Genomic DNA, 26228 nt, shown 5'->3' with positions numbered 1-26228 from the left:
AGAGACTCAGCCTGAAGCGGCCCCATACACTTCTTTTATCCGAGTGACTTATAACTTGAAATGTTAGTGATTAACTCATTTTCCACCAAAAGATGCATTAGATTGAGACAAAGACTGAAAGCAGACTGAAAGCAACTGAATGTTGGCCCTTGTCTCATAAAAGGAAAAATAAATCTATGAAAATCAAGAACAAACTTTCTTAACAAAAGGGATAGCAAGGAAATGGGTTCTTTAGCAGGGTCTGTTGTGACAGGACATGGGGAAATGGTTTAGACTAAGAGAGTGGAGATTTAGGTTGGATATAAAGAATTTTTTTACAGTAAGGGAGATGAGCCACTGGCACAGGTTGCCCAGAGAGATGGTGGATGCCCCATCCCTGGGGATGTCCAAGGTCAGGCTGCACGGGGCTCTGAGCACCTGATGCAGCTGTAGGTGTCCCTGTTCATTGAAGGGGGGTTGGACCAGATAGCCTTTAAGGGTCCCTTTCAACTCAAAGGATTATATGATAAACTTACAAAAGAATGTGCATTGTGAAAGAAACGGAGCACATTTTGTGTGTTCTGGGTGTAATTCTCAGTTATACAAAGAAGAAAATACTAAAAAAAAATCTTTGGGGAAAAAAAAAAATCTCTTCTTCATACTGTACTTCCAGGGACTTTCAGTTGGATCTCAGTATCTGAGCACCCAACTGAATCTGGATTTATATCTGTCATTATTTAAAATTGCAAATTAAAAATACAAGGGAGGTATTAAGGAAATATATGCAGGTTCTGCACTGAAGGAAACAATCCCATCAGTGCAGTCACTGTTCATACACCACTGTTCATACACCATACACGCTGGAAGGAACAGCCTTCTTTTGGGGACATAATTGCGTCCAAGTATTTTTAGAGCAGAGGTCCCACTGAAGTGCAAGGACACTTTCAGAAACATTAGCAAAGATATTTAAAATGCATGGCAAATTTCATGGATGCCTTTTATGAACTTATTTTCTGGGAAAATCAGCTAATGAGCAATATGATTCCTGTTCCCATGGACGCCACTGATGTTCCAAGTTTCCAGGTATTCATTCACTTTTGTCCATGAAATGAAACTGCAGACTGCTCCAGAGTCAGCAGGCTCTCCATAGGCAGCAACTCTCTGTAGGCAACATTTTTTTTCTTTTGTTTTCAAAGCGCATTAGAAACAATTACATTGGGATTAAAGCTTATTTAATGTTATATGATTAAAAATCTGATGCTATTCATCTCACTTTAAATGTCTTTTGAGGGGAGAAAGAAAGAATCCCCTGAAAAGCTTGTGCTTTATTTTTTCCTTTGTTTTGGCACTGCTGTATTTCCACAGCGATGAAGCCAAGGTTGATGAAAAACTCAAATCTCTGGGAAATTTCTTGCTAATGTTCAGCTACTGGATTAAAAAATGGGATCTGAAATTCATCCTGCGCCATCGTTTCAGTTGGTTGTGGGGGAAGTTGTACAGCCACTCAGTGCAAAAAGAAATGGATAAGGCTCCGCTGTGTGGTTTGGACTTAAGATAAAGTTCCCTGAGCAAACCGTGAAGTATGCACAAATTTCATGTTGTTTCAAAAGAAGCTGTTCACGTTTTTCTTTGCTTTTCAAGAGAATTCGTACACCTTTTCTAAGAAAACTTTTTGAAACAAGACAGCCTGCCTCTAGAGCTCCCTCCACCCTCTGCTCCCTGAACACTTGCTGGCAAAAACAGAAAACAAATGTCCTTATCCTCAGCAGCACTTGGACCCCTGACAGGTCACTTCTCAGAGGTAAACCTCTTGATCATCTACTTGTTACATTTAGAAATGAGTGATGGAAAAGACAGATAACACATAATTCAAGCTAGGATCAGACCTGGCTGAAAACCAAGCTGGAAAGAATTACTTTTTCCCTTGTTTTGAAACGTGGCTCCAATCCCAAATGCATTTTTTCAGAGTTCTCAGAGAAACCAAAAGGCCAAGAGCTCCAGTCTGTCTTGCGAGGTTTGTGCTGTGGGCAGTGCCATTGCTGATAGCTGTGCTAAGAGATCTGGAGAACCTGTGCTACATAAGTTAGAAATCCATAAAAAGGAGCTGTTGGCTGACTCCACATGTAGATGATGAGTGGGTAAATTCCTACAAAGCTGCAAGTCACAGTGATTGGCACCTAGACAAAAAGGCAATGCGAGATCTGTCACTCAAGTCCTCAAACCAGAGATTAAGTTATTCCAAAACAGAGCTTAGGCCAGACCCTGCAGAGCAAGATTTCAGAGGCAGCTCCCAAAGCCTAAAGAAATCTGAAGAAATTAACACCGGAGAGATGTCAGCTCCTGGCTGAACAATTTATTTCCTTGGTAAGATAAACATTTTGCTCCTACACAACACTATCTTACAAAGAATTAACAACTATAGCTAGTGAGCACTCAGGAAGGTTAATTATAGTGCCAAATTGCTTATCTCAGGACTTCTCTTTCCATCATGTCCTCCCATTTCAACAGGTGAGGGCAGCAAGAACTCAACGTGATAACAGTAACAATGCTGGGCACTGTGAGAGCAACAGAGGTGTATCCTCTGGGACCATAACTCACTCCTCTTTTCTCCATCATATCTTCACAGGAAGAGCTCACTTAACAGTCAGCAGTCATTTTCTGTTACATTAATTTTGCTCGCAGCACTGTGATTCACCAGCCACTATAATGGAGCAGCACTCCAGACAATGCACTACTGAATACAGGAATGTCACTTGCCTAGATAGGATCACTGCAGAATAACCACTATGCCTCCATAAGTGAGACCAAATCGATCCCTGCCTTTCCCCTTCAGAAACTCACAATTGCTAAATTGAACCCAATTTACTGAGAATAAAATACATGGTTCAGGGGAAGAAACCTCTGTAAGTCAATGCCCAGCCTTACCTGTCGGACAGCTCTGTATGTATCACCTTTTATTGGGCTCCAGTAAAGACAAAGATTTCTAAAGAAATACTCTGAATATTGTATTTAAGTGACTATCTGCTTTCCTACCCAACTCCATATTCTCATGATCGTGCTTTCCCTTGGCTCTGTTACAGCCAGAATTTCTATCACACCTTACCACCTCCTTCCATCAACTGCAGCATACAGCAGCCATTAACCACACTGACAGTGAAATGTGCCGCTGAGGGGCTATTTGTATTCAGTCCCACTGCTCAAGTTCTGTAAAGGCTTCAGTCCACAGCGATACCTCCATTGATCCAAGCAGTGCTGAGCGATTCTTACCCCTTGGCGTAGCCCCTCTGATGCAGCAGGAAAGCATCTCTTGCCCGGGAACCTGCTATGACTCAGTTCCAAGATGTTTTTGTTTTTTTTTTTTTTTTAAATCTGCTTGTTATGCCAGTTCCCTTGCTGAGAAACTAAGTAGAAATTAAATTGTCAGCTCAGTAAGAGTGCTCTTGTTAGCAGAATTAATTAATGTCTGCATTTGCTTTATGGTATTGTTTTAATTTCTCCACTTCTTTAATTCCCCCTCCGAAAATATGAATCTCTCTAATTTCTGTTCTACATTTGGATTATTTCTATTTGACAAAATAATTTTTTATATTGGCATATATATATATTTTTAGATGTGTTTTCCTTATGTTGGTGTTCTCATTTTAAGACTTCAACGGGATTTTTTTTAAAGGAGTATTACTATTTCACTATTTTATGGCAAATGGTTTCATTTATTTGAGATTAAATAAGAGAAGAAAGAATTTATAAACTTCCTATTCACCACATTTCACTTCTTTGCAACATGCCTGGTTAGAGAGGGATCTTTAGTTTTTCCACTTCCGATTTAGGCATGCTTACAACTTAATTCCTGAATTAATTTATTCTAGGAAGCAATGATTGACCAATTCTTATTGCAAACGTTAAAGTGGTAACTAATAAACTTAGTGATTTCCCCTATATTCTCCTTGGGAGGGACAGAAGAGAAGAGGTTTCCTTCCATACTGAATGAGAGGGCATTTCTGTTTGCTATCTTCTTATTTATTTTCAAGTCAGCACACATTAACACAAGGTGTGTTTCCTGGAACTATTGCCTATTTAGGACAGCACGGTGGTTATGGGTTGACTGTTGGACTAGAAGATCTTGGTGTTCTTTTGCACGTGTAATGACTGTATGATTTGTGACTCTACGTTGGTGTACAGCTCTACAGAACTCAAGCCCAAATGGATCAGTAGCATCAAAGAAGAGTATAGGGGATCAAGTTGCTCCTCATAACTGTATGTCTTAGAAAGGAAACTTCCGAAGTACTGAGAATGAATACCTCTAAGGGCATGCATTGTGACTCTTAGAAATGATTGATTCTTAAGGACAGAAAAGAGCCTAGATAATTGGTGCCTTAGCTTCCTTTGTAACAATGTGAAGTAATACTACCTGCATCAGATCCTAATTTCTGTTTAAGCAATGATATCAAAGGGAGAAGGCTGTTTTGCCTTGATTGGAAGCCTTTAGAGAAAAGAAAACCCACTTGTAAATGATTTGTTCTAAAAGCCTTAATTCAAAAAGCTCCCCTCATACTAATTACCTCCAATCAGAAAAACGTTTTTTCTCAGTTTTTATATAATACCACCAATGCAGAAGAGGTCAAGATCTCAGTCTCATGACTTCTGAAAGATGAACTGAATCCAGTATCTAATGGAAGAGATAAAAGTAGATCGTGTATGTTTATTTTTAGAGAGTAAAAACTTTTCAGTTCACATTTCAGTGCTTTGTTCTATATCCAAAAACAACACGGAGAAACAAGAGCAGCTCTCCTCAGCGTACTACAAAAGATGACAAAAAAGGAGCTATTAGAAGACGTATCAGTATCACCAGGACCAGCTGTTTTACAGCCAATAGATCAATGGGCTTAACAAATGAGGATGCCCTGCATGCTAACATTTTCTTTATGCAGTTCCCCACTGCTTTGAATCCAAATACAAAGATTGAAATCCTGTCTGCTGTGAGCTGAATAGGGTGAGGATTTCTCCTGAAGGAATGGTTTTTAGATAGCACATTGAAGAGGGTTTGTTGTACAGAACAAAAGCTGTCTGGTCTGCTTTTTGGAAGAAGATGAAGTTTTGCAAAGGAGGGTCCCTAGAAGCTGACATGGCTGCTCAATGGAAATTACACTTACTCTAATAGTATTTGTTATCTGCTGATCCTTTAACACCAAGTCATGTTCATGAACCAACTTTTTCCCTCTTTATAATACTTTCCCAAAAGAAAATCCAAATAATTGTTTTTCAAGCCATGAGATATTTTAGGTTACAGATTGCATACAGACAAATCCACAGCATTTTACATGTTATCTCTTTCCTTTCACAATAGTGCAGAGCTACAGATCTGGTATTTAATGAAAAAAAAAAAAATGTTAGAGCTCAGGGATAATTGCTTCATATATTTAGATAGATAGATAAAAATACAAGAAAATTAAAGATATTAAGGACTAAGACCCAGATTTAAGAAAGTACTTTGGTATTTTATTTAAAAAACAAACAAACAAACAAACAGGAGTAATTATTTAATTATTATTTTGAATAGACATGGACATTTTCTTTTAATTTGTCTCATATAATTAACTGACCACTACTTGACCAGGAAAGATGGAATATTTAAAGAGTAACTTCTAAGAGGAGCCTGCAGCCATAAATCCTGCTGAAAATTACCTTCAGTGTAAAAAAGCTGCTCTGCATTCTCATCTGTATCCTGCATGGCGTTTTGTTACAAACAATGTTTGGAAGAACTCTTGCCTGCCTAAATTCTTAATCCAAACAGACAAATAAGCAATGCAGTGTGCTCTCAGATGCAACCTGTGAGTTAATACCTCGGTGTTCCTAGTGCAAGATCACTCTACTCTCAGCCTGGCACACTGCTAGCACTGCCAGGCTCTGTCTGCGCTTGTCAGTGAGGCTCTGACCAGTTGGGTCTTGTTAAAGGTAGGAAGGAAGTTTCTTCTGGCTCCTCTGGATGGAGATCTCAGGGGCACTCAGGGCAGTCACTCAAAGCCTGATTTAGAACTTTTGGGAGTAACTCTTCTAACAAAGCTGGAGTTCAAGAGATAGGAAGACTCCTATTTGCTGAACACTTAACCTATCAGTGCTGTTATCAGAACCACACAGGTTAATTACAGTGTATGTTATAAAAACCTCTATCTGTGCTGAGAGTGAAGGCAGGATGCCTCCATGCTATTTCCATGGGAAGTACAAACACAGCTCCATCTGTCATTAACTGGGGTAACGCTATGTAGAAAACTGAGAGAACTGTCAAGTGATGTGGAAAGTTTGCTTTCCTTGGAGCAAAGGCCTGGCAATGCAGCACTCTAGGGACTGAATTCTCCACAGCTTGCTGGCACTAGCATCTATGACGGTATGAGAGGGGCTTTAGCAAGAGCTGCCTCTCTGTTGGAGGATGCTACACTAGTTGCTCAGATTCAACAAAGCATATACATTTATGTTTAAGCTTTAACTGTACACTAGAATTCGCTTCTGTTCAGTAAAAGTACATACAGACACATGAATACAAACAGCCTTAAGTCAGCAAGTGAACAGATCCATCTTAAAGTAACCAACCCTTGTGCTTATTTAGCCTTTCCCCAGTGGTAACAAATTTTTGCCTGTGTGATTTGTTTCCCAGTTTACCTCCTACGTGCCTTTGCCTTTCAATTCAGACAAGATCATTGTGTAGGAATTCCTACAACCCTTCCCAGCCTTGCATCCTGGAAGCAGCTGCTGCCATGATGGGCTGCCTTTCAAGGTAGAGCCCAATTGTCCCTGGTGTTGTTTGCACTGCAGATCTTGTCTGCAGCTACAGCACTCAGTGAGGGGTGACTTACCCAGACCTTGCCTGCTATAACTCATGCAACTGAGTCAATGGTCCTGAGGCAAACCAACAAATCTTGTGCCTAAAATTAAGCATAAGCTCAAGTAATCTCCTAAGCCAGGACCTCTTTCAGGAATGATAAATGTGAAAAACATGGAAAAGCAGGGTGAGTCCATATGGATTAAAGACATATTTATTCTGCATCAGACAAAGTATTTGCATGCATTCTGGCATCCTCTGGAGTAATACTTTTCTAATGCACATTACTAGTCAAAAACAAAGAAACAAAAAGAAGCAACAACATGGAAACATGCTTTTAAGATAAATAAGTTAAATACAACAAGTAATTTACTTGCAGTTAACTCATTTAAATCCTACTAACTCCTCTGAGTTCAGCTTTCAAAATAGCCTCTGCACAGAAAAGTGTTTGTGAACTTTCTGACCATGAACACGAATTCTGAGTTCGAGCAGATACCCTTCTATGCTGTGAAAGTGGCAGTATAATTAAAGCTCTGACAAACAGACAAATCCAAAATGATTCTGCAGAATTCATCCTTTTGCAAATTCAATATAGTTTCAAAGCAACACAGGAAGAGAATATGGATATTCTCTTATTACATTTGACAAACCTCAAAATCATATTTGAAGGAAGCCCTTACTAATAGCCCATTTACTCCAACTACCAGCTGCTAATTCAGCTAAGGCCGCAGCTGGAAGTATCAGGGTGACAAATTTGAGTCAGGCTTCCTAATGGAGGAGAATCTGGCCTTAGACCATCTGACACATGAAACAGGGACTATATACATGCCAACAGCATGCAGCATTCCAACAGAATGTCGTGTGTCTTGGGGCCATCCATATGTTCCACCATATGTCCATGAGGATGGGATCCAAAATCACAGGGTAGGTCTCCCAGACTCTCAAGTTACCAGCCAGGATCCCAATTTTGCCATATTAATTGGTGTGTAAGCACCTGTATTCCCTCCAACAAAGTAGTGATTATAGCTCAGAGGGTAAACATGGAAAATAACCATTTGCTGATTCAGAAGATGGATCCCACAAGGCAAGTTTTACTAAGGAAGACAAGGTTGCTCTGGGCTGTATTTCTTCAGAGCCAATTCAACCTCAAAGAGCTGCAGCAACAGAGACGTTACCATGTAAAACAGCAGTATTGATGAGCATCTAGAAAGAGACTGGATTTCAATAGCCTTGCCTCAGGGAACACAACTTTTGACTCAGTAAAAGACAGGTTGCTATATTATGTCTTCTATTCTGCTTTTCACTTAATGTTTTGGGAGACAATTAGCTGCAGCATATTTTCACTTTCCAGTCCTACCTTATCGCTGTCCACTGTATTCTGTGATGTCCTGGATGCAATGGAAATGGTGTCAGGTTGACTGCTTCCATCTCCTTGGCTGTCTGCGTCATCTACTCCATCTCTGCAAAAGAAATAACAAGGAAATGATTGTGCTTACTTAACGCAACACCTTGCAATGTACACAACTTTATAGGTGGATTTGGGAAGTGCTGAATCAGCGTGCCAGAGTTGACTTTGTGCTAAAATTACCTTGCTGATACAGCCCATGCTGCTGCGTAACTCCTAATTTAGAATGATGTCACCCTCAGCCATAGGGTTGGGATTAGCATGTAATCACAACCTTAGTTGCTGGAAACAGGCTGGTGGTTCCCTGCATATTTACAGCACAGAAAATGCTGGTGTTCAGAAATAGCTCTGTAATGAGGGTGTCAAGTAGCATTTTTTCCATGAATTAAATTTCTGCCTTCACCAAAACCATGCAGCAGAAGCCATGTGTGGCACAGAAGGAAGGGCCATTTCTCGTCTCACAAGAATCACTTTTTCTGGAATTTAATATTAACAAAGAAGATATCCAAACAAACGTGAATAATGACAGTGTAGAGCCTAGGTCAGGCTTTTTCTGGTGGCCTTGCTTGCTCCCTCTTCGAAAACCTCAGTAATACAGCCCACAGTAAGTAGCTGCATGATAACATTTGATGAGGAAGGGGAGATGCTCAAATTGCAAATGGCTTTTGGGAACACCAGCCTGACAACAAAAGAATAGTGCCTTTACATAATTTCTGTTTCATCTGGGATTGTCCAAAACAATTTAATATTTCCTCCCAGGCTGAAATGAATTTCATATTTCATGACAAAGCACAGATACTCCACTCTGGTAATAGAATGTCACAATGAGTTATGATTTTAGTTGTTAAACAGTTTAAAATACCAGATAGGAAAAAAAAATCTGTTAACATTCAAATCTGAAAAAGTAAATTCTACTTTGGGAAAGAAATATAATCTTAGACTCTGAAGAAGCTTTTACTGTACATTTCTCTCCAATACTTTGGAGTACTAAAGACCTTTGTATGGGTATCATGGAAAAGCTACTTTCGCCAAGACAACATAAAATAAGCAAAGATGATGAAAACTGCTTTTAACTATGGAAACTGCTTCTAACTAAGAAAATGCAAATGAATCCAGTAAAAAACCCACAAACAATACATTGCTATTGGTTGACAAATCTCTAGTGACTTCATTTTGTGTGCAGTGACTGAGGTTACCTTCTACTGTTGTTTCTCTGCTTTGCTGGTGTCTTAGGGAGCTGAATTGGCTCTTTCAGAGCTCCTTTCAAATGGATAATTCTTTCTTGGATGACTTCTCGGATATTTTTGATCCATTCCTGTTTTGTTTCAATACTTGATGCCTAAAGTTCCACAAGGCAGAAGGATAGACACTATCAAATTCCCAGTATGTCACCTCCTCTGAAGAATACTGATTGGCTGATGAAAATGCATAATTAACTTTTTCCTCTCTGCTGTATTGCTCAAACTACTGGAATACCTAGGAACCCCAGGAGAACTGAGGGTATTTTACCAGACCTACTTGGCAAGCAACAACAAAGCAGTTAAGCTCTGGATAAATATATTTAATGCTAGTAATGCAGCATGCTCTGTGAAGGGGAAATAGGTTATCAGTGCACAGCTGGGATTTCCTCAGACAAAATAACTACAACATAAATTCTTCGTTAGAAACTCACTTGACTGAAATGGCTTTCAGCTCTGGAGGGCTGAGGAAATTATTGACTGCCAGTATGCCCAGCGGCATAGGACGAAGAGAATTACACCTCCCAGTCCAACACCCTGAGATGTGCCTTGCATCAGCATGCAGCTGCTCAACCTGGATTGCTAGAGATGCTATTTCAGCAAGGCTGCAAAACTGCACTGTCTTGTTTCATACTGTGGTCTTGGAACCAAATTGCTCCTGATGCCGGCTTGACCCCACGGACATGGAAGCAATGCGAATAGGGGGAGGGGAGAAACTGACCTTCCACTTTGGGGCTCCTGAGGTCTCAACTAGCAGCTCTAAAGGCAAAAAAAACAAGTGCGAAAAGACTTACTTTTAGCACTGTTTTATTGTCTGAGGATGGTGTTCGTCCAGACCACAAGGCAAATTTACAGGGATCTCCTTCAACATGTTCAGTCACTCCCAGTTCTGAGGTCTGGTGCGGAGGAAAGATGATGAGAGATTTCATACAGGTTAAGCCTCAAGAGTTGAGAAAACTTTACACTTACAGGGGCAAGCAGGGAATGCAGGTATGGGTCAGAGGATAGAAGACACAGAAAATCATCAGGGGGTGGCAAGGAAGAGCGAATAGTTTGACTGATCCTCGTTGCATTTTCCACCCACTCATCACATCTCACTGTCCCAAACCGTTCCAGGCTCACTGCAGGCTGAGCCTCCCACTGGTCCCAGGGACAGGCCTTTCAGGTGGCATGAATATCCCCCCCAATGTGGGGATACGTATACCATCCCCCAAACTCTACCTCTACCTACAAGAAATGCAACAACTGCATTATTTCTCTTCAGCCACACCTACCAGTAACTTGTTCTTGTAAACATATTTTGTGTGTCCTGAAGAGTCTTTGATCTCCTTGCTAAACACCAAAGAGATTTCAAAGAGAAACAAATGCCTCTCACGGCCTTTCCGAATGAGTGATTTGGGATCCCACACTTGGAAGGAATCCTGAAGAATCAGCTCTCCCTGGACATCTAGATTCTCATCAAACCCTAAGTAGAGAACATAAAACACACTGGTTAACACCTAACATAGTATTAGTTCTTGGTGCCAGTAATGCTCAGAAACATCAGCGCAAGGAAGACTTGCAGTAAAAGGGTCTTTCTCTTCTTTATGCATATTCATAAAAGACATTTATGGGCACCTCCTGCCCCAGTGAAAGTATTTTTTCTGCTTCTGTTTGTCCACTGCCACGACATAATTATTCCACCAGAGGCTATTTTTCTATCACATGGTACTATTCATCTGAAAGGGACAGATTACTCAAAAGCTACACTGGAAAACCACAGTGAAAATCATCCTCACTGCATTCTGACCTACACTGGATCAATTCACACCCAAGCAATTGTAATCACCTGGACTTCCTGTGCTGCTTAGGTACCAGCACCTTCCCCTTTTTTGTTTTTTTTCTGACCCAAGCTAGGCATGAAATCGTTTTTTCTTGCCAAGAAAATGCTTTAGAGACAATAAACCATTACTGTCCTGATTGAAATGTTCAAATTTCAGAAATACTCCACATGTCAAAAAGTCCGTGAAAGGCTTAACTTTTGGGTAACTCCTTTTTTTCCCCCCTGTAATTTTGAAATGCTTTATGACAGGTTATTTTATTTATTTATTTTTAATCTTGGAGCTGAATTCACCAATTTTTTTGAACCACAAGATGTTCTGACTCAGAAAACCAGAACTTTTTCTTTCGAAATATTGAGATAGTATTTAGAAGTCATAGAAACAGTGAGGTTGGAAAAGACCTCTAAGATCATCTAGTCCAACTATTCACCAACTATTCATCTAGAAATATTGTCCACTAAATCATGTCCTCAGTGCCACATTTCCACAGTTCTTGAACATGCTCAGGAATAGTGACTCTACCACCTCTCTGGGCAGACTGTTCCAGTGCAATGTTTTAATCATTGTAATGTAATAATCATTGCAGCCACATCTACAGCTATAGAAATAGTTTCAGAGGTTTTTTTGTTTCAGTATGTAGGAAAATTTTCAGCAAGTAAATATCTATGTATATAAACATATACTACATGTATACATAAGAGCTACCTGAAAATGATGATCAGCCAACAGTACTGCTACAGTCAATCTGTGCTAACTTTCTAAACAAGGTACAAGAAGGCTTAATTCACTCCTAAAGCCCTTTTCTGCCCCAGGCACCCATCTGTACCTTCCAGCATGCTGACATGCATTGCATCATTAGCTTTCTTGGGGACACTGAGCATCACTTCCAGACCATCCTTGAGTTCCCCTTTGCCTTCCTCACAGCAGGTAAGCAGTTCCTAAGAAGCAATGCAGAACACCTGTAAGCAAACTGACCAATGGCTTTATCTCAGACCATGTTTTTGGTATGTAGACTGCAACATTGCAACCATGTCACTAACAGTGACAGAAGAAAGCTGGACTGCACCCACTGTGGATGCTTGCAAATAACGGGGATTGAATGGAAATGACTAAGAAGCAAGACAGTGAGGTGCTCTTGAAGGGAGCTCACTCAGAGGGTTTCTGGGTAGTTATCCAGCTGGGAGCAGGCCTCCAGCAGCCTCTCAGCACACTGCAGGCTGCACTACACCCAGAGTGGGTGAGCTCCTTCTGGAAGGAGGTTCTGAGGAGCAGCCCAGAGGGGCGAGGACTGAGAGCATGCATAGGCCATCCTAGGAGCTTTGGTTGTGCACTGCAGGCTTGCTGAGATACTCACAAGGCTGTGGTAAGCCTGTCATTGCAGTAACCTGGTATAAGGCACAGAGTTGTCACTGCATTTGAAGTTAACTCATTACAACTGTGAGCTGCTATGCATGACCCAATTTGGTCAGCTCACTAAGGTACCTTCAGGAGGAGTTGATATTTTGTGATCCTCTGGACAGGCTTGATTAAATAAGAAGAGATAGAGTTGGCTAGACCATGCCTTTGCTGAATTTCCTGGAAGAGATAAAAACAACAATCAGTTATGGAAAATTGTTAACCCCCAGTGAGACAGAACCACCCATAACTTCAACTCTGTATTTCTGTGTTTCTGTGCGTAGCTTTTTAACTCTCTTCCAGCTCAGATGCAGTGAGAAGTGTGGCTTCCAGAGAAGTCAGCAACAAGCTGTGGTGTCTCCGTTGGCAGGAGCACTCTGCAAGTTTAGCTGATGCTATGTTGAGCAAGCTACACAGGCTTTAATTCACATATGACTTATCTGTCAAGTCAATTGGTTTTTCTCAGCTATGAGGGCTGAAAGCAGAGTTTTAACATTCAATTAAAATGAAGAGACATGAAATTAAATTGCACAAGTTGGGTGCAGTTTAGCTGTCTAAACATAAGCATCTAGTGCCATCCAAAAGCCCTGGGGTAGCTGAAATATCCACATGGAAGCAGCAGGGCTGACAGTGCTGACAGACCTGTGGTGCTCTGAGGTGGCAGCTGGGGCCAGGACAGATCCTTATGATACTTTTGATAGCACAGAATATTTCTGAATCTCAGCCAAAATGTCTGTTTTGATCACTGTGATGTGATCGTGAACTTCTGGAGACACTGATACCCAGTGAAGTTCAGCAAAGGGCCCAGCTGCCTCCTGCAGCTGGTTCCACTTGGAAAATCCCACAAGATGCTATTGCACACATTTGGCCATCTAAAGGATGCTCTGATCCCTGGTGCCCTATAGGGGCAGGTTCTGTGCTGAAGCAGAAAAGGCCAGGATTCCCTGCCCTCTGCCAGGATGCCTCCTGATACTACGCAAACTTATCTGCAGCTAGAGGATAAATTTTAGTTTGGAAAGTTTATAGTTTATAAGCAAAGCAAGATCTGTAGGGAGGGAAAATAGCCATCTTTATCTTAGAATAAAGCTATAGAATAAACTAGGCAAGTTCTCAGAACATCCCAGCTCCAACAGCACTGTTGCTAATTCTTTTCACAGTTTCAAATGAGATACATCACTTATCTTTGCTCCTTCCCCTAATGAGCTAACCCTTGCAACAAGCCTTGCAGCCAAACTTTTTCCATGGACTTTAAGAGTTCAATCAGACTGCTGGGACTGCTTATTTTCATCTCAAACATGTCTTTATATGATGGTTTAAGCAATCTGGGAAGATTTTTAAGCAGGCTTCATGCTGAGGGGCATTATTCTAGCTAATTCTCTCTGTCAGGATGTTTTGGAAAATTCCATGTTTGGGAAAAAAAGAAAGCCATCCTGCCATTTGACCACTGCTACTCTAAGGTGAAGATCAGAAGGATTTGCCATCTGCACTACCTTAGTCACTTGGTCTGAGAGCCTAGAGGAGTTTTTTGCAATAATCTGCATTCCCTTTTTACAGAGTAGCCCTCCACAATTCCCACCAGTGAAAGGAAAATATAACCTTCTGCAAAACAGCAGATGCTAACCAATGTATACTTCTATTAAGCAACATCAGGAAGGCTTCTAGCCCATACATAGTACTAGAGTTGAAAATCTTAGCAGAAGAAACACCTTGGTACCCCTAAGGATGCTCGCTCCTCCATCACTTCACCACCATTACAAACCATTCAACAGGCTCAAGCGCCATCTCCTGGAAAATCCATTTCGGTTCAATTCTGCTTAAATCAGTAATAAGGGGGAAAAAAAAAATAAAAAAATCTCTTCTGGCTCACGTGAGCTCTCTCTGTGTTTAATTGAAACGCTCTGATCACTGGCACAGACTAAACCCAGAGGAGCTGATTCGTGTCAGCTGCCAACCACATTACAGGTTGGATCCTACTGAGAGGTTACATTTGTAAAGAGGATTTTCAGTGCTCTGGAAGAAAGACATGAAGTGTTTCTTTTTTTTCCTTTTTTCTTCTTTTTTTTTTTTTTTTTCCCTCCAGGAAAACAATTACCTAAAGCTATAAGCTAACAGATAAGCAAGGCAAAATGAATGAGGCTCCAAAAATCAGAGGGAAAGCGGTCTATAAAACCAGGATTAGAGCCTGCAAATGTTTTATTACCAGGGGTAGCACTTGTAAGGGAAACTTGTAAAGGAGACTGCTTACAATTAGCAAGCAGTGGTCTCCTTTACCAGCACAACTAAGCAAAAGTTACTCGAGTGGGTAAAATTTGTAGAACTGGTGGACAGGATCTTGTTTTGGATTTCTGGTCATAAAATATAATAGGATTTGTTTTTCATTTTAACACTATACCTGGAAGCAGAGAGTATATCTAAACCAGATCTTTAGAACTGATTTGGTCTGAAAAAATGCATGAAGGCTCCCATAAGAATGCTGGTCTCTGCTAAAAGTGCTTTGCCACATTGATGAAGATCACATGTCACACTGCAGCCCATCAGTTTTCACAGCATGTGGTATCTGCAGCAGAATGGAAAACCCAAATGCCAAGGCACCAAAAGGAATCTGTTGCTCAGATGTAAAGATAAGGTGTTTCAGCTGTGGTACGTGTGCAGAAGGAAAACGGCAATAGCTGCTTACATCAAAGAAAGTCCCTGCATGTTCCAGGATGAGCTGGCTGGAGTCAGGCTTGTTTTTGCAGTAGGTGACATACATCTGAAATTTATCTGCCTGTGAAAACAAACATCAAAGGAAAAGCAAGATAATTTTTTTTTTCTGCTCTCACAGTCTCTCATTAAGGCTCTCCAGGACAAACACAAATGATAAAACCCTAAAGCAACGTGAGAATTATGGATCAATACTTAGCAGCAGTTCATACCTTACCTGAGCAGTTCTGAGGGAATGAGGTACACCATATAACAGCTATGGGAAGTTCTTTTTTTTTAAAACACTTGTAACAGAAGGAAACCTAAACTTTAATCCAGATGAAAAATAATTTCTCAGAGCTCTGATGAGGTTCCACAGATTGTATCTGAACATCAGAAGGTCTCAAACCCCAGTCATGAAGTGTTGACTCTAACACCTATTTGCAGACAAAGCCAGCATGGAAACCCTGAGTGAGAGCTCACCCAGCTCAAGCAAGCTGAAGCCAACACTTCTGACTTCAGGCTCAGATCTGTGATGGCTGGCTCAAACTTGCCATTCCTACCTGGGTTCAGACTTTAATGGCTCAAACTTTATGTTGTGCTAAGAGTGTTTTGCATTTCATTTTCTAATTTATTTATTTTTAAGAGGAAATTAAAAGCATCTGTGTTGTTCTGCCTTAGAGCAGCTTTGCATTACTCAGTGTGGGTCTCAGGGAGAGGAGGGCAGGCAGAGGAGGATGGACTCCTCTGATTAGTATAACATTTTCTATAGCAAGTATCTAAATAACAAGACCTTGCAATTAGGCACGCAGTATTGTGTATATATCTAAAAGCACACACAGCACTGGACATGTACTGTTGCTGAGATGATGTGGTACAATCTTAAAAGTGAAGATTTTGCACAGAATTACATGTAAATGTTTCCATCTTTCATAAATATAAACTTCTTCATTGTAAATAATATTTCTGAATCAATTTCATCAGTATTTGTGCCATCTTTTGAAATCAAAAGCCCATTTGAAACCACCCAATCATGCTCACTTTTTTGGCAAATGAAAAGATTCTATAATGACTTCAAAAATTTTAATTCCCAGCTTTATAATACAAATAAAACCAGCAGTGAAAACATGAAGATGGCTGACTTGCCTGGCAAACTTCTTGAATAGAGGATGGTTTTCATACAGATAAACTACTGTAACCTCCTGTGCCCATGAAGACTCTTAGCATCAAGATTTCAAAGCCCCGTTGGAAATTTTCCTGGCAGTAGGTAATGGAATGAGAGAGTACAGTGGCTCAACAGTCTGAGACTAATTTCTGAAGGAAAATGATGATAAAATAAGATGTTCGTGCCTCTGTAAAGGTCTCAAGCATGACTAAAATTCCCTAAGGAGAGTAGATGATGATTTCTTCCTCTCAGGGCCCTTTGCAAAGGAACTAATGTCAACCCTAAATAGACATTTGGTTTGACAAAATCCTTTTAAACTGGTTGTTAAATCAGCAGATTTAGGTACTGTGCTGGTCAGTGCAGGATGAAGAACAGGTCTCCAGAAAGCCTTCACACTACTGCTCAAGAGAAGAGCTAAGGAAGCAGAGAGCTAAGGAGGAAGCAGTTCTTGTTACAGCCCTTGTCATCAAGGAATAACCTTTGCACCAATTCTCAGCTCGTTTCTGTCTGTGCCAGGGGAATTAATTTGAATAAATAAAGAAAAGCAGCTGCTTCATTACCCAGGTGACAAAGCAGTGACCCACATCCTCAGGCAGTTGCTCATATTTCTCGAGTTCTTTCAGGAAAATGCTGAAAAAAGAAGACACCAATGTCATTAGTTACAATCAAATACCCAAGAGAAGCAAAATGACCAGTGAGATCGGTGTTAATGATTGGTAGTTGTATCTTGATTACGAGGCTAATCAAGTGTGCTGCCAATGGAGAAACTGTGTCCTTGCCAAGGCGTACTTTGCTATTTGAGCACACCCGTGCCCAAACTCAACTACAGTGAAAATGTAACAATCCTTAGTAGAAGTCATTGCGTTCAGGAAGACAAACTAATATGCAAGAACCAGACAGTGAATCTTCAAAAAGATCAGTCCTTATGTGCTTCTGCACCAGAAGCGATAAAGCTTAGATGCATCCACCAAGAAGATCTCATTTCACCAACTGTAAAGCTGAAGGCCTGCTGTCTCAGAGTCCTATTCTTCTGCAAAGCACAAATACTGTGCTGTGAGATGAAAAGCACTTATAGGACTACAAAGCATTGGTGTAATACGACTTCAACATTGTTAATCAACTAAAGGCAAAGTTTAAACAAAGATGCAATTCATTTTTGTAAAAATAAACAAAGCAAGGCCTCAAACATTATTTTGCATATTTGGATCAATTACTTTGCATTCTGAAGTGCATTCTACTGCAGGCATTCACAGCAGACACCACATAGATGTCTAAGTATACACATGCCTTTAGTTTCCTTAGTCAGTAAACATCAACAAAAAATGTTAGGAAAACTTACTTGTTATGGAAGTCATATATCTCCTGAATATTGCCAAAGATGATGTGTTCTTTATTAAGGATCCCAGCGGGTATTTCTTCCACTCCACTTGTCATTTCCCAAAGGTAAGTCTGGAAGACATCAGCAAATCTTAGCTTTGAGAACAAATGCAGTGCAGAAGAATAGATATCCTTGTTTTGCTGCCAAAGGCATGGGCTGACAAGGGAACTATGCACTTTCAGATTAAACAAATAAGGTAATGTTCCAGTGTCACAAGAAGCTCTCCAGAGAAATTCAAAGTGCTAATGCTGAGTAGTTGTCTGAGACAAAGCAAAAACATGTCAATAGCACCTGTCTTTGCTGTCCAACTGATGTTGTCCAAGAACTGCAGGCAGAAACAATTGAAAGAAACTGGATTTGCCACTTCAGTAGCATTAGACACATAAAAATCTATCTGAAACTGCAGGAATGTGAAAGCTGACAGATTTCACTAAAAAAAAAAAACACACTGTCTTTTGCCCTGAATATCACAGTCTCCTTCAGAATTACCCTGTTGAAGACCTAGGTAAGGTATTTGACTGTACAAATCCAGCTCTTCCTCTTGCTCGAGGCAATCTCTAACTTGAGATGATCCAAAGTAAGAGATTTAAATTCCTAAGGAAATGCTGCATGACTGAAAAAAGCCTAGAATCCAACAAATTTCAGGTCAACGCACAAACTGCTCTTTACTGAATTCCAGGACATTGCTCTTACTCTCTGCAGAATGAGCACAGCTTTGCAATTAAAGGCACATTCAGGTGTCCCCAGAGGAGCAGACTTCAGAGGTACACATGGGGAGCACAGGGTATAATTCTGCCATGGGGTGACAGGCTCCCTCCATTCCCACTCAGCTCCCACCGCCAGCAGGACATGGCCCTGTGGTCAGGCACTAATGGTGGGTACTGTCACACCACCAATGCAAAGGATACCATGCCCTTTCTAAAAGTACTGGGCACTCTCCAGGCTGTAACTTACCTCTAAACATTCATGTAAGTCCCTGACATAAGCTTTTTCTGTCTGAAGAAGCTCAGCCATAATGAATCTGGAAAAAGAAAGTATTTCAGGCCTGCTGTACGTTACAGGCAATGTGATAAAGAGAAAACACAGCATCTTCCTGTTGTCTTTATGAATCAATGGACTTCCACTCTAAACCTTCAGCTGCTTTGCTTTGCACTATTCAATTCAACAAAATAAATATCAGTTAATACTCTAGTCCCTTGCAGGGTTATTTTTTAGACAACTTTTCTGCATAAAATTCTATTCAGTTGTATTTTTGCAAACTGAGGAGTGATTTACTGTTTACTTGCCAAACTTAAATAGCCAGTTGATTTTCAGTAATTTTTTTCCATGAAAAAAAGACTTGAGATTCCTTGACAAGTCTTGCAACTTCACTAATATGCAATTGTAAGCCACCCTGAAACATGAATTTCAGCACCAACACTGAGAGGGTTGGCAGACACAACTAATTTGAGAAGGCTACAACAATTTGGTATCCAAACCAATGGGAACTCCAGCAACCACATTTGTAGTGTCTCAAGCTGGGTGTCCCAAAGTTCAAATGCTCAATGTTTTGAAAATGTGCCATGGAAGGACCAAGTGTACCACTGCCTTCTGAAGGAGAAATGGTATACTGACTCTTTCAGAGAGATGAGAAAGTCACCCTGTTCATTTTAGCTGTCACATACAGCCAGAAAGAAATCATGACAATGAAGTATCTCAGTGACATCAAACTCTGGTCAAAGTGCTCATCTCATTCCTTTCCCTTTCTAAAAGTAACCTCTGATTAAAACCAAAAGAAAGTCAAACTGTATGTTCTGAGATTCTCTTGCCTACAAGTCACAGCTTTTGCTCTACAACTGTACACATATCTCAAGAGCTCCACAGCTAGAAGGAATTACAGGGCCAGGCTGTCATCCCATTCTGGTCATGCAGATATCACAGCATCACTTTTAGACAATGTGTCGTGGCACTCTCAGAGAGTTTTGGGACATACTCTTTCTTTCTGGCTGACTTTCTTTTTTCTTCATTGACTTCATGATTTGCATCTCGCAGCTTTACCTCCCGGTCTGAAAGACTTGCTGGAATAATATCTAGTTCGAGGTCCTTGTTATCCTAGAAGCAGTAACAGAGCAGACTTTAAGTCCATTGTAATCCTACTGTTGTGTAAAATGCATCATGGTTGTGAGATTAAACACATAAGAAGGGATAAAAGGAAGTGGTCAGTAACTGTGTAAACCAGAAACTCAACAAGGAAGGAACATTTATCTTGAGGGTGTGAGGAAATTTATTCATCTTTGATACTTTACTTTGAGGGTGACTGACCAACAGGTTTTTAAGTGTTTTTGCGGCCAGGAAATAGCATGAGGTTCTTATTTTTGTTAGTCTTGTATTGCTCTATTTCACCTAGCAGAGGTTAGAGATGAGGTTGGCGACCAATTTTTCATTCATTTAAAGGATGAGAGAATGGAAACTTACAATCAAAGCCTGGATCTAATTCAACACAATGGCATGGAAGTAATATTTATGGTTTATGCTAAAATTAATACAGACTTTTATTCAAATAATGTGTTCCCCTCTCCTTCTCAGTGGCCAGATAGTCTCCTGGAGAACAGAGCAAGCAGTTGTACAGAAATTCTCTCTCATCTCCATCTGATTCCTCCTCCTACCACCAATAAGTCACAAAAAACCTCTTTCTCATCAGAAAGAGCAGTCCTGAGGCCGACTAGATTTTAAGTGGTTCTAAAATACACATGATATCTCGCAGCACTCACTTCATGGCCTTCTCTTCCCTCTGTGACTTTCAGATCTGGTACAAAACCTCAGAAGGACATGGACTTACAGTACCTCTGTATTGATTCCAAGGGCTTTCTCCAGGGAGTAGCGGTATTTCCCCATCCTGAGAGAGAAGTCACGGTAGCGTTTGTCAACGGTGGTGACCCACTTCCTGATTTCAGCGGCGTGTATATGTCCCTTTTCTACAAAGCTGTCAGCCAGCTGGATGAGGAGCTTCACTTTTTCCTTTGTTTGCTGCCCAAAATACGGTTCTTGGTTATGTTACACTATCATTATTTCTTTTAATTCACACAGCAATCAGAAAGAACACACAATTTTATATATGTTATTAAACAGCATCTGTACTTCAGATCATGCAGAATCAGATGCTTTAAACTTTGCCCAGTAAAACATAAAAGGAATGACATTTTCATAAGGACAGATTCGTAGCTGCAGGAGATATAGAAAGTCAAATCATTTGAAACCACACGCAAACACAAAACATGCTGGAAGTTAGAGACATCTCCTCCTCATAATCAAAAGCTTTTTAGGGGTTTTGTGAGCCTTGGGGTAGAAGACAGGATGTTAAAATTACACCTCATAAAACACACCACGTTACTTTGAATCTGTACCTAGGTGGTTCTGCAGGCCTGTGCAGGCAGGTCATTAACACATTGTGCATCAGGCCAGGAAGGGAATCTGAATCACTACGCTCTGCATCAGAAACATAGTGCCAGTTGGAGCATTACAAAGTAAAAGATGCCTGAACATACATTGAGCCCCCATAATCTTCCTGAGGTCTTTTCTATTCCATTTGGGTCTGACTGCCTCGTAGTCATCATGGCCTTCCATACTGAGGAACTTTGTGCAAACCTGGCACAATGGGTAGTCATAAATTTTAGCATAGATTACAAATCTACTGAAGGTACCTGAACTCTCTGTTTAAGCCAAATGAAGTGCAAAATGCTTATAGAAGGAGTTATCAACTGTACGGACTGAACTCCAGCTGCAGTGCACAATCCTCAAAAGTGAAAGGAGAATCAGTTGGATCCCTAGAAATAGTGGTGTGATGCTCTTTGCCAGACATGAGACATGCTGTCAAGTGCTTGATGTTACCAGCAATCTGGCCACAAATGGACAAGCACATGTCAGATCCACATTTTCTTGAGTTTAGTTTTGTGTTTGAAACCTCATAGAAATGTCAGTGACAAAATAAATTAACAGGAGAATCAGAGGCCTTCCTAACAAATAAGGTAAGTAGTTAAGCAAAGCTATGTATAGAGGAGTAAAAATCTGACTTCCTGTCATACGAAAGGGTGTCTCATTCCCAAAAGCTATTACTGTATTTGCTATCCAAACATTTGTTTTGGACAGAAAGGTACTGGGATCAGGAAGGCTTTCAGTTACAGCTTACTTTGAGAATATCATCATCTGGAAGCGACTTGCATCTACCAGGTTGCACGTGGCCTTGAAAAAATGATAGGTCAGCAGTCTAAGAGTGATTTATCACAGCCCAAGGGAGCAGGACTAGATGTGTCAGTGGAAGGAACAGCCAGTAACGGTCAGTAAGGATCAAGGTATAAAACTTAATTCCAGGTTACATCATGAATAGAAATAGTTTGGATGCTCCAGGACACAATGGGATTTGTCTGATCCATACTGAATGATAATTGGAATGACTATAGATAGCTGATAGAGAAGTTCTGTTTAAGAAATGTTGCATGGTGCCTGTCTGATTAAATTAATTTCAGTCCACCGCTATTTATCTCTTTTTTTCACAAATGTGCAAACTCAGGAAAAAGGAAAGGGACAAGAAGAACATAAAGCCTGTGAATCAAACCCAAGCAAGCATGGACAGCCTAATGAGGAATTTAAGGATTACAGAAGATCAATTTCAGGACACAGCAAAATGAAACTACATGATAGTGAAGCTGTGCTCCTGCTGCAGCCTGATTTGGCAGTTTAGATCCTTATCAGTGACTGTTAATACCCCTGTGAGTTCACTGTCTGTGAATTACCTATGGTTTGAATTAATTTGTCTGAAGCAGGACCAATCACTATTCCTCTGTAAACCCCATCAGATTTCTCAGAATTGTTCCATATATTCCATCTATAATTAATAGATTCTTGGTAATGCAGCTTTGTTTTATGCTCACCCTAGAGTTTACAAACCCATTTATTTAAAGTACTTCACTGGGATAAGTGGAATAAGATAAATGATCGTCTGTGATCAGTCCAGCTGGAATTAATGAAACAAATGGTGGTTGTGATGACAGAATCACAAAGCAGTTGAGATTGGAAGGGACCTCTAGGTCCACCTGGTCCAATCCCTGCTAAGGCAGGATCATCTGGTGCAGGCTGCCCAAGACCATGTCCTGGTGACTTCTGCAGACCTCCAAGGGGAAACCACAACCTATGTGGGCAAGCTGTGCCAGTGCTCAGCCATTCTCACAACACAGAAGTGCTTCCTGATGGTTGGAAGAAATCCCCCGTGTTTCAGAGGCCCACTGCCTCTCGTTCTGCTTCTGGGCACCTCTGAAAAGAGCCTGGCTCTGTCACATTTACATCCTCCCTTCAGGCATTTATACGATATGATATGATGAGAACCCCCTGAGCCTCTCTAGGTTAAAAGGAAGAAAGAGAGAACTCAAGATGACCATGGATATAACATATCAATTAGGCACTCTACATCATTCTTGTAAAATTGTCTGAGGACAGAATTTGGCTATGTTCCATTAGGATGCTGTGCCATGTATGCAAATGGAGTTTCTCTTCATTTTAATCAGAGCAAAATGCTCCATAACCAGCACAGACCAAGGGAGGGGACAAACTTCAATTTTGTACCTGTGCCTTGCTAAAAATGAAAGGTCACGGCTGACAAAAGACATTTGTCTCTGGGCCAGGAGTTTCAGGATGAAAATACAAAATCAAGAGAATATTATCACAAAGATTTAAGGTATTAAGAGGGCCATAAACATAGGCCAATTAGATTAATGTCATTCCTTACCTTCGCAGGTACTCTGAATTCCCCATATTCCTTTAGGAGCTCCTGAGTTTCTTCTGCTGATTCCCCTGTGGAGTTGTGAGTAGAGAGGTAATATTCGCCTGTCTCTTGGATCCAGTCCAGGGCCTACGAATATCAAAAGGAAAAAGAAAAAAAAGCAAAATAAATAGTATTTATATTTCAAGAACTAATCCTCCAACAAAATAATCTGCCAAATAATGGATATCAGAACAATGAGCCATAGTTTTGTGTGTATCAAAATGCTTTCTAGGAAGATATAAAAAGAACGCAATAATTAAAGCAGATGGGAAAGGACACAAAAGGTGATGTTTCCTAGGAGAACAAGGAGTGTAGGGAATTCTATCTTCAGAAAGAAAAATCTGAAGAGAGAGAAGGCAGTGCTCTCATTCAATTAGAGCTCAATAAAATATATTTGTTCTCTTATTTATTTTCAAACAGATGAATACATCCTGAAACGATTATGGCCTAGCAAAAGTACAGAGTTTTGTTGCTGAGCTTTGGAGTTTTCTTCAATTGTTTTAAGAATGTATATTTTCCACGTATTAAAAAGGAACAGCTTTTAAATACAACTGGAGACTGCAACAGGAACCCCACAGAGGCACGACATGGACACAAGGCACATTTACACACTGCCAGCAAAGAAAGGCAGCAGGGTTTTTACCTGCTTGGCACTGCGCTCAAAGACAACGTACTGCTGGCACTGATCTAACCTCCGCTTCTTCAGGGTCCAGAAGTGAAGGACCCGGTTCTCCCTCTGCAGCAACTCACTCAGGATGGCTGTAAGGTAGAAGAACTAGATGGTTAGTGATTCTGTGAATGCATACAGAAATAAGCCATAAAAAACACGAATTTACTCACTCTGCCTGGACCACACTCTCAAGCAGAGAGCCCCTGAGAATTGCTTGTATTAAAACAAGTATTGATTCAAAGGAATTGCTTTAAGAAGCAATAATAAAAAAGGTGGTGTTGCAGGGTTATCTGGTATTGGAGGAGATGCTAGTGTGGCATCCACTAGAGGGGGCATAGGCTCACGCAGTCTGTGCAGCAGGCACGCTATTTTGTGTTAAAACAATGAGTCTGGCTCATCGATCCCCTAGAGTTACTATGAGCATTTACAGCACCTTGTAAATAATCTCTCTTCCCTGAAGCCCTTTCTGAGTACACTCATCAGTTCTCTGTATAAATAGTTCAGGCTAAATAAAGCTATTTTTGTTCTATATTGATGACTTAGCTCTAGACACATCGTAAGTGTTCTATTAAACAGGGCTTTTATTCTGAACTAAAGTGTCTACTTCAAAGATTTTCTGTGGATAGGCTCACTAAGCAAGAGAGTTACACATCTGGCTTACAACAAGACTAACATACATACTGATTTCTAAATATGCAAATACTTCCAAACAAGCCCAGTGAGGAATACTGAAGCTTATATCAAGCACATACATAGGGACTTATAGGGACTCTGAAAAAGCGTTCAGATAATCTTCCCACGATTTTCAGCTGCAGGGAATAGAAGTTCACAGCAACTACAAAAAATATTTGTAACAGTAGTAGGGGAAAAATGGACAAAAGTCAGAATAGTACTGCAAAGTTGATATTAATAGAAAGGAAGAAAAATAATATTTTCAGTAGCACCATTTTCCATCTTCTGTATGTAACTGCAGTTCTCATCCCTCCCACACATTATAATGGCTGCACTGCTATTAACCTGTCTCTTCCTGCAGCTTGTAAGCCAGCCAATAATAATAATAAAACGCTTTAGTTCTGTGGATTTGCTTTGCTCACTCTTATCAGTACCTCACAGCATTGCTAGACACAGATTAACAAATGTTTAATTTAGCAGAGAAATGGAAACACTTCAAACATCTCAGATGTATGGTTTGATTGTAAACAGTGCTCTTTTGACCAAAGGAAACTACCCACAGGTAGATGGGTATTTCCTTTATTCTGGACCAGCTTGGAACTTAGCAGAGGGAGAACCAAAGAAGACCTCTAATGTTGTCATGCACCAGTGCACCAACCTTTCACTTGCTGCTCAGGCCCCCGTGTATGGCTTGCGACTCCAGGCATGCTGACATTGTTCCTGTGGATGTACTTGAGGAATACCTCGGCGTTCCTTCGAGCCAGTGTGCAGGCCTAAGGAAAATGACCCCACCGAGAAGGGTTAGTAAAGACAAGCAAAGAAAGCAAAAGAGACTCAAGCTCTCTGCCTATTTTGCAGGGAGATGTATGTCTCTTTCACATGGAGGAGCTTCAGCTAAGAGTCAACAAACTCAGCTAAGAAACTTACAGCCTCATGAATGTATTAAAATACATGAGTCATTTTGGACTTAGCAGTTGATTTTATATCTTAAGGCAAATTAATGAGAGTAATCAAGCACCTGGTTTTAAAGAGCAAGTGCCTCCCATACATTTTCAGTCTAACCAGAGCTAACCCCTCTCTCAAAAAGAGCATTCACTACTTCCAAAAGTGCAGTCTAGAGGAACTGTTTCTTAAGTCAGACTAGTTTCATGTTGTGTATCAGTTTTAGTGGAAGGTGTGAGGCTGCCTGTCAGATGACTTATCAGTGTTGGCTCTG

At 40.5% G+C, this 26228-nt stretch overlaps 1 protein-coding gene across 20 annotated transcripts in view; it reads right to left on the bottom strand.

Moving 5' to 3' along the window:
* Positions 1-26228, bottom strand: part of KALRN (kalirin RhoGEF kinase) — a 451786-nt gene that overhangs the window by 106296 nt on the left and 319262 nt on the right. For all 20 annotated transcript variants that reach the window (XR_014884476.1, XR_014884477.1, XR_014884475.1 and 17 more), the window contains exons 19-33: positions 25671-25785; positions 24314-24429; positions 23635-23757; positions 20700-20882; positions 19849-19967; positions 18831-18897; positions 17838-17947; positions 17059-17128; positions 15329-15418; positions 12739-12831; positions 12083-12194; positions 10711-10901; positions 10231-10332; positions 9395-9537; positions 8151-8253 (exon numbers count right to left, since the gene is read on the bottom strand). Coding sequence is in view for 17 of the 20 variants with exons in the window: in XM_085228421.1 (XP_085084547.1) it covers positions 8151-8253; positions 9395-9537; positions 10231-10332; positions 10711-10901; positions 12083-12194; positions 12739-12831; positions 15329-15418; positions 17059-17128; positions 17838-17947; positions 18831-18897; positions 19849-19967; positions 20700-20882; positions 23635-23757; positions 24314-24429; positions 25671-25785 (1737 nt within the window). In the remaining 3 variants the exon portion in view is untranslated. The remainder of the gene's footprint in view (positions 1-8150; positions 8254-9394; positions 9538-10230; positions 10333-10710; positions 10902-12082; positions 12195-12738; positions 12832-15328; positions 15419-17058; positions 17129-17837; positions 17948-18830; positions 18898-19848; positions 19968-20699; positions 20883-23634; positions 23758-24313; positions 24430-25670; positions 25786-26228) is intronic.

The sequence above is a fragment of the Meleagris gallopavo genome, chromosome 7 (assembly GCF_905368555.1).
Source record: "Meleagris gallopavo chromosome 7, MGAL_WU_HG_1.1, whole genome shotgun sequence".
Classification (NCBI taxonomy): Eukaryota; Metazoa; Chordata; class Aves; order Galliformes; family Phasianidae; genus Meleagris; species Meleagris gallopavo.
The sequence above is the reverse complement of the archived record's forward strand: the minus strand, read 5'-3'. Positions and strand labels throughout refer to the sequence as shown.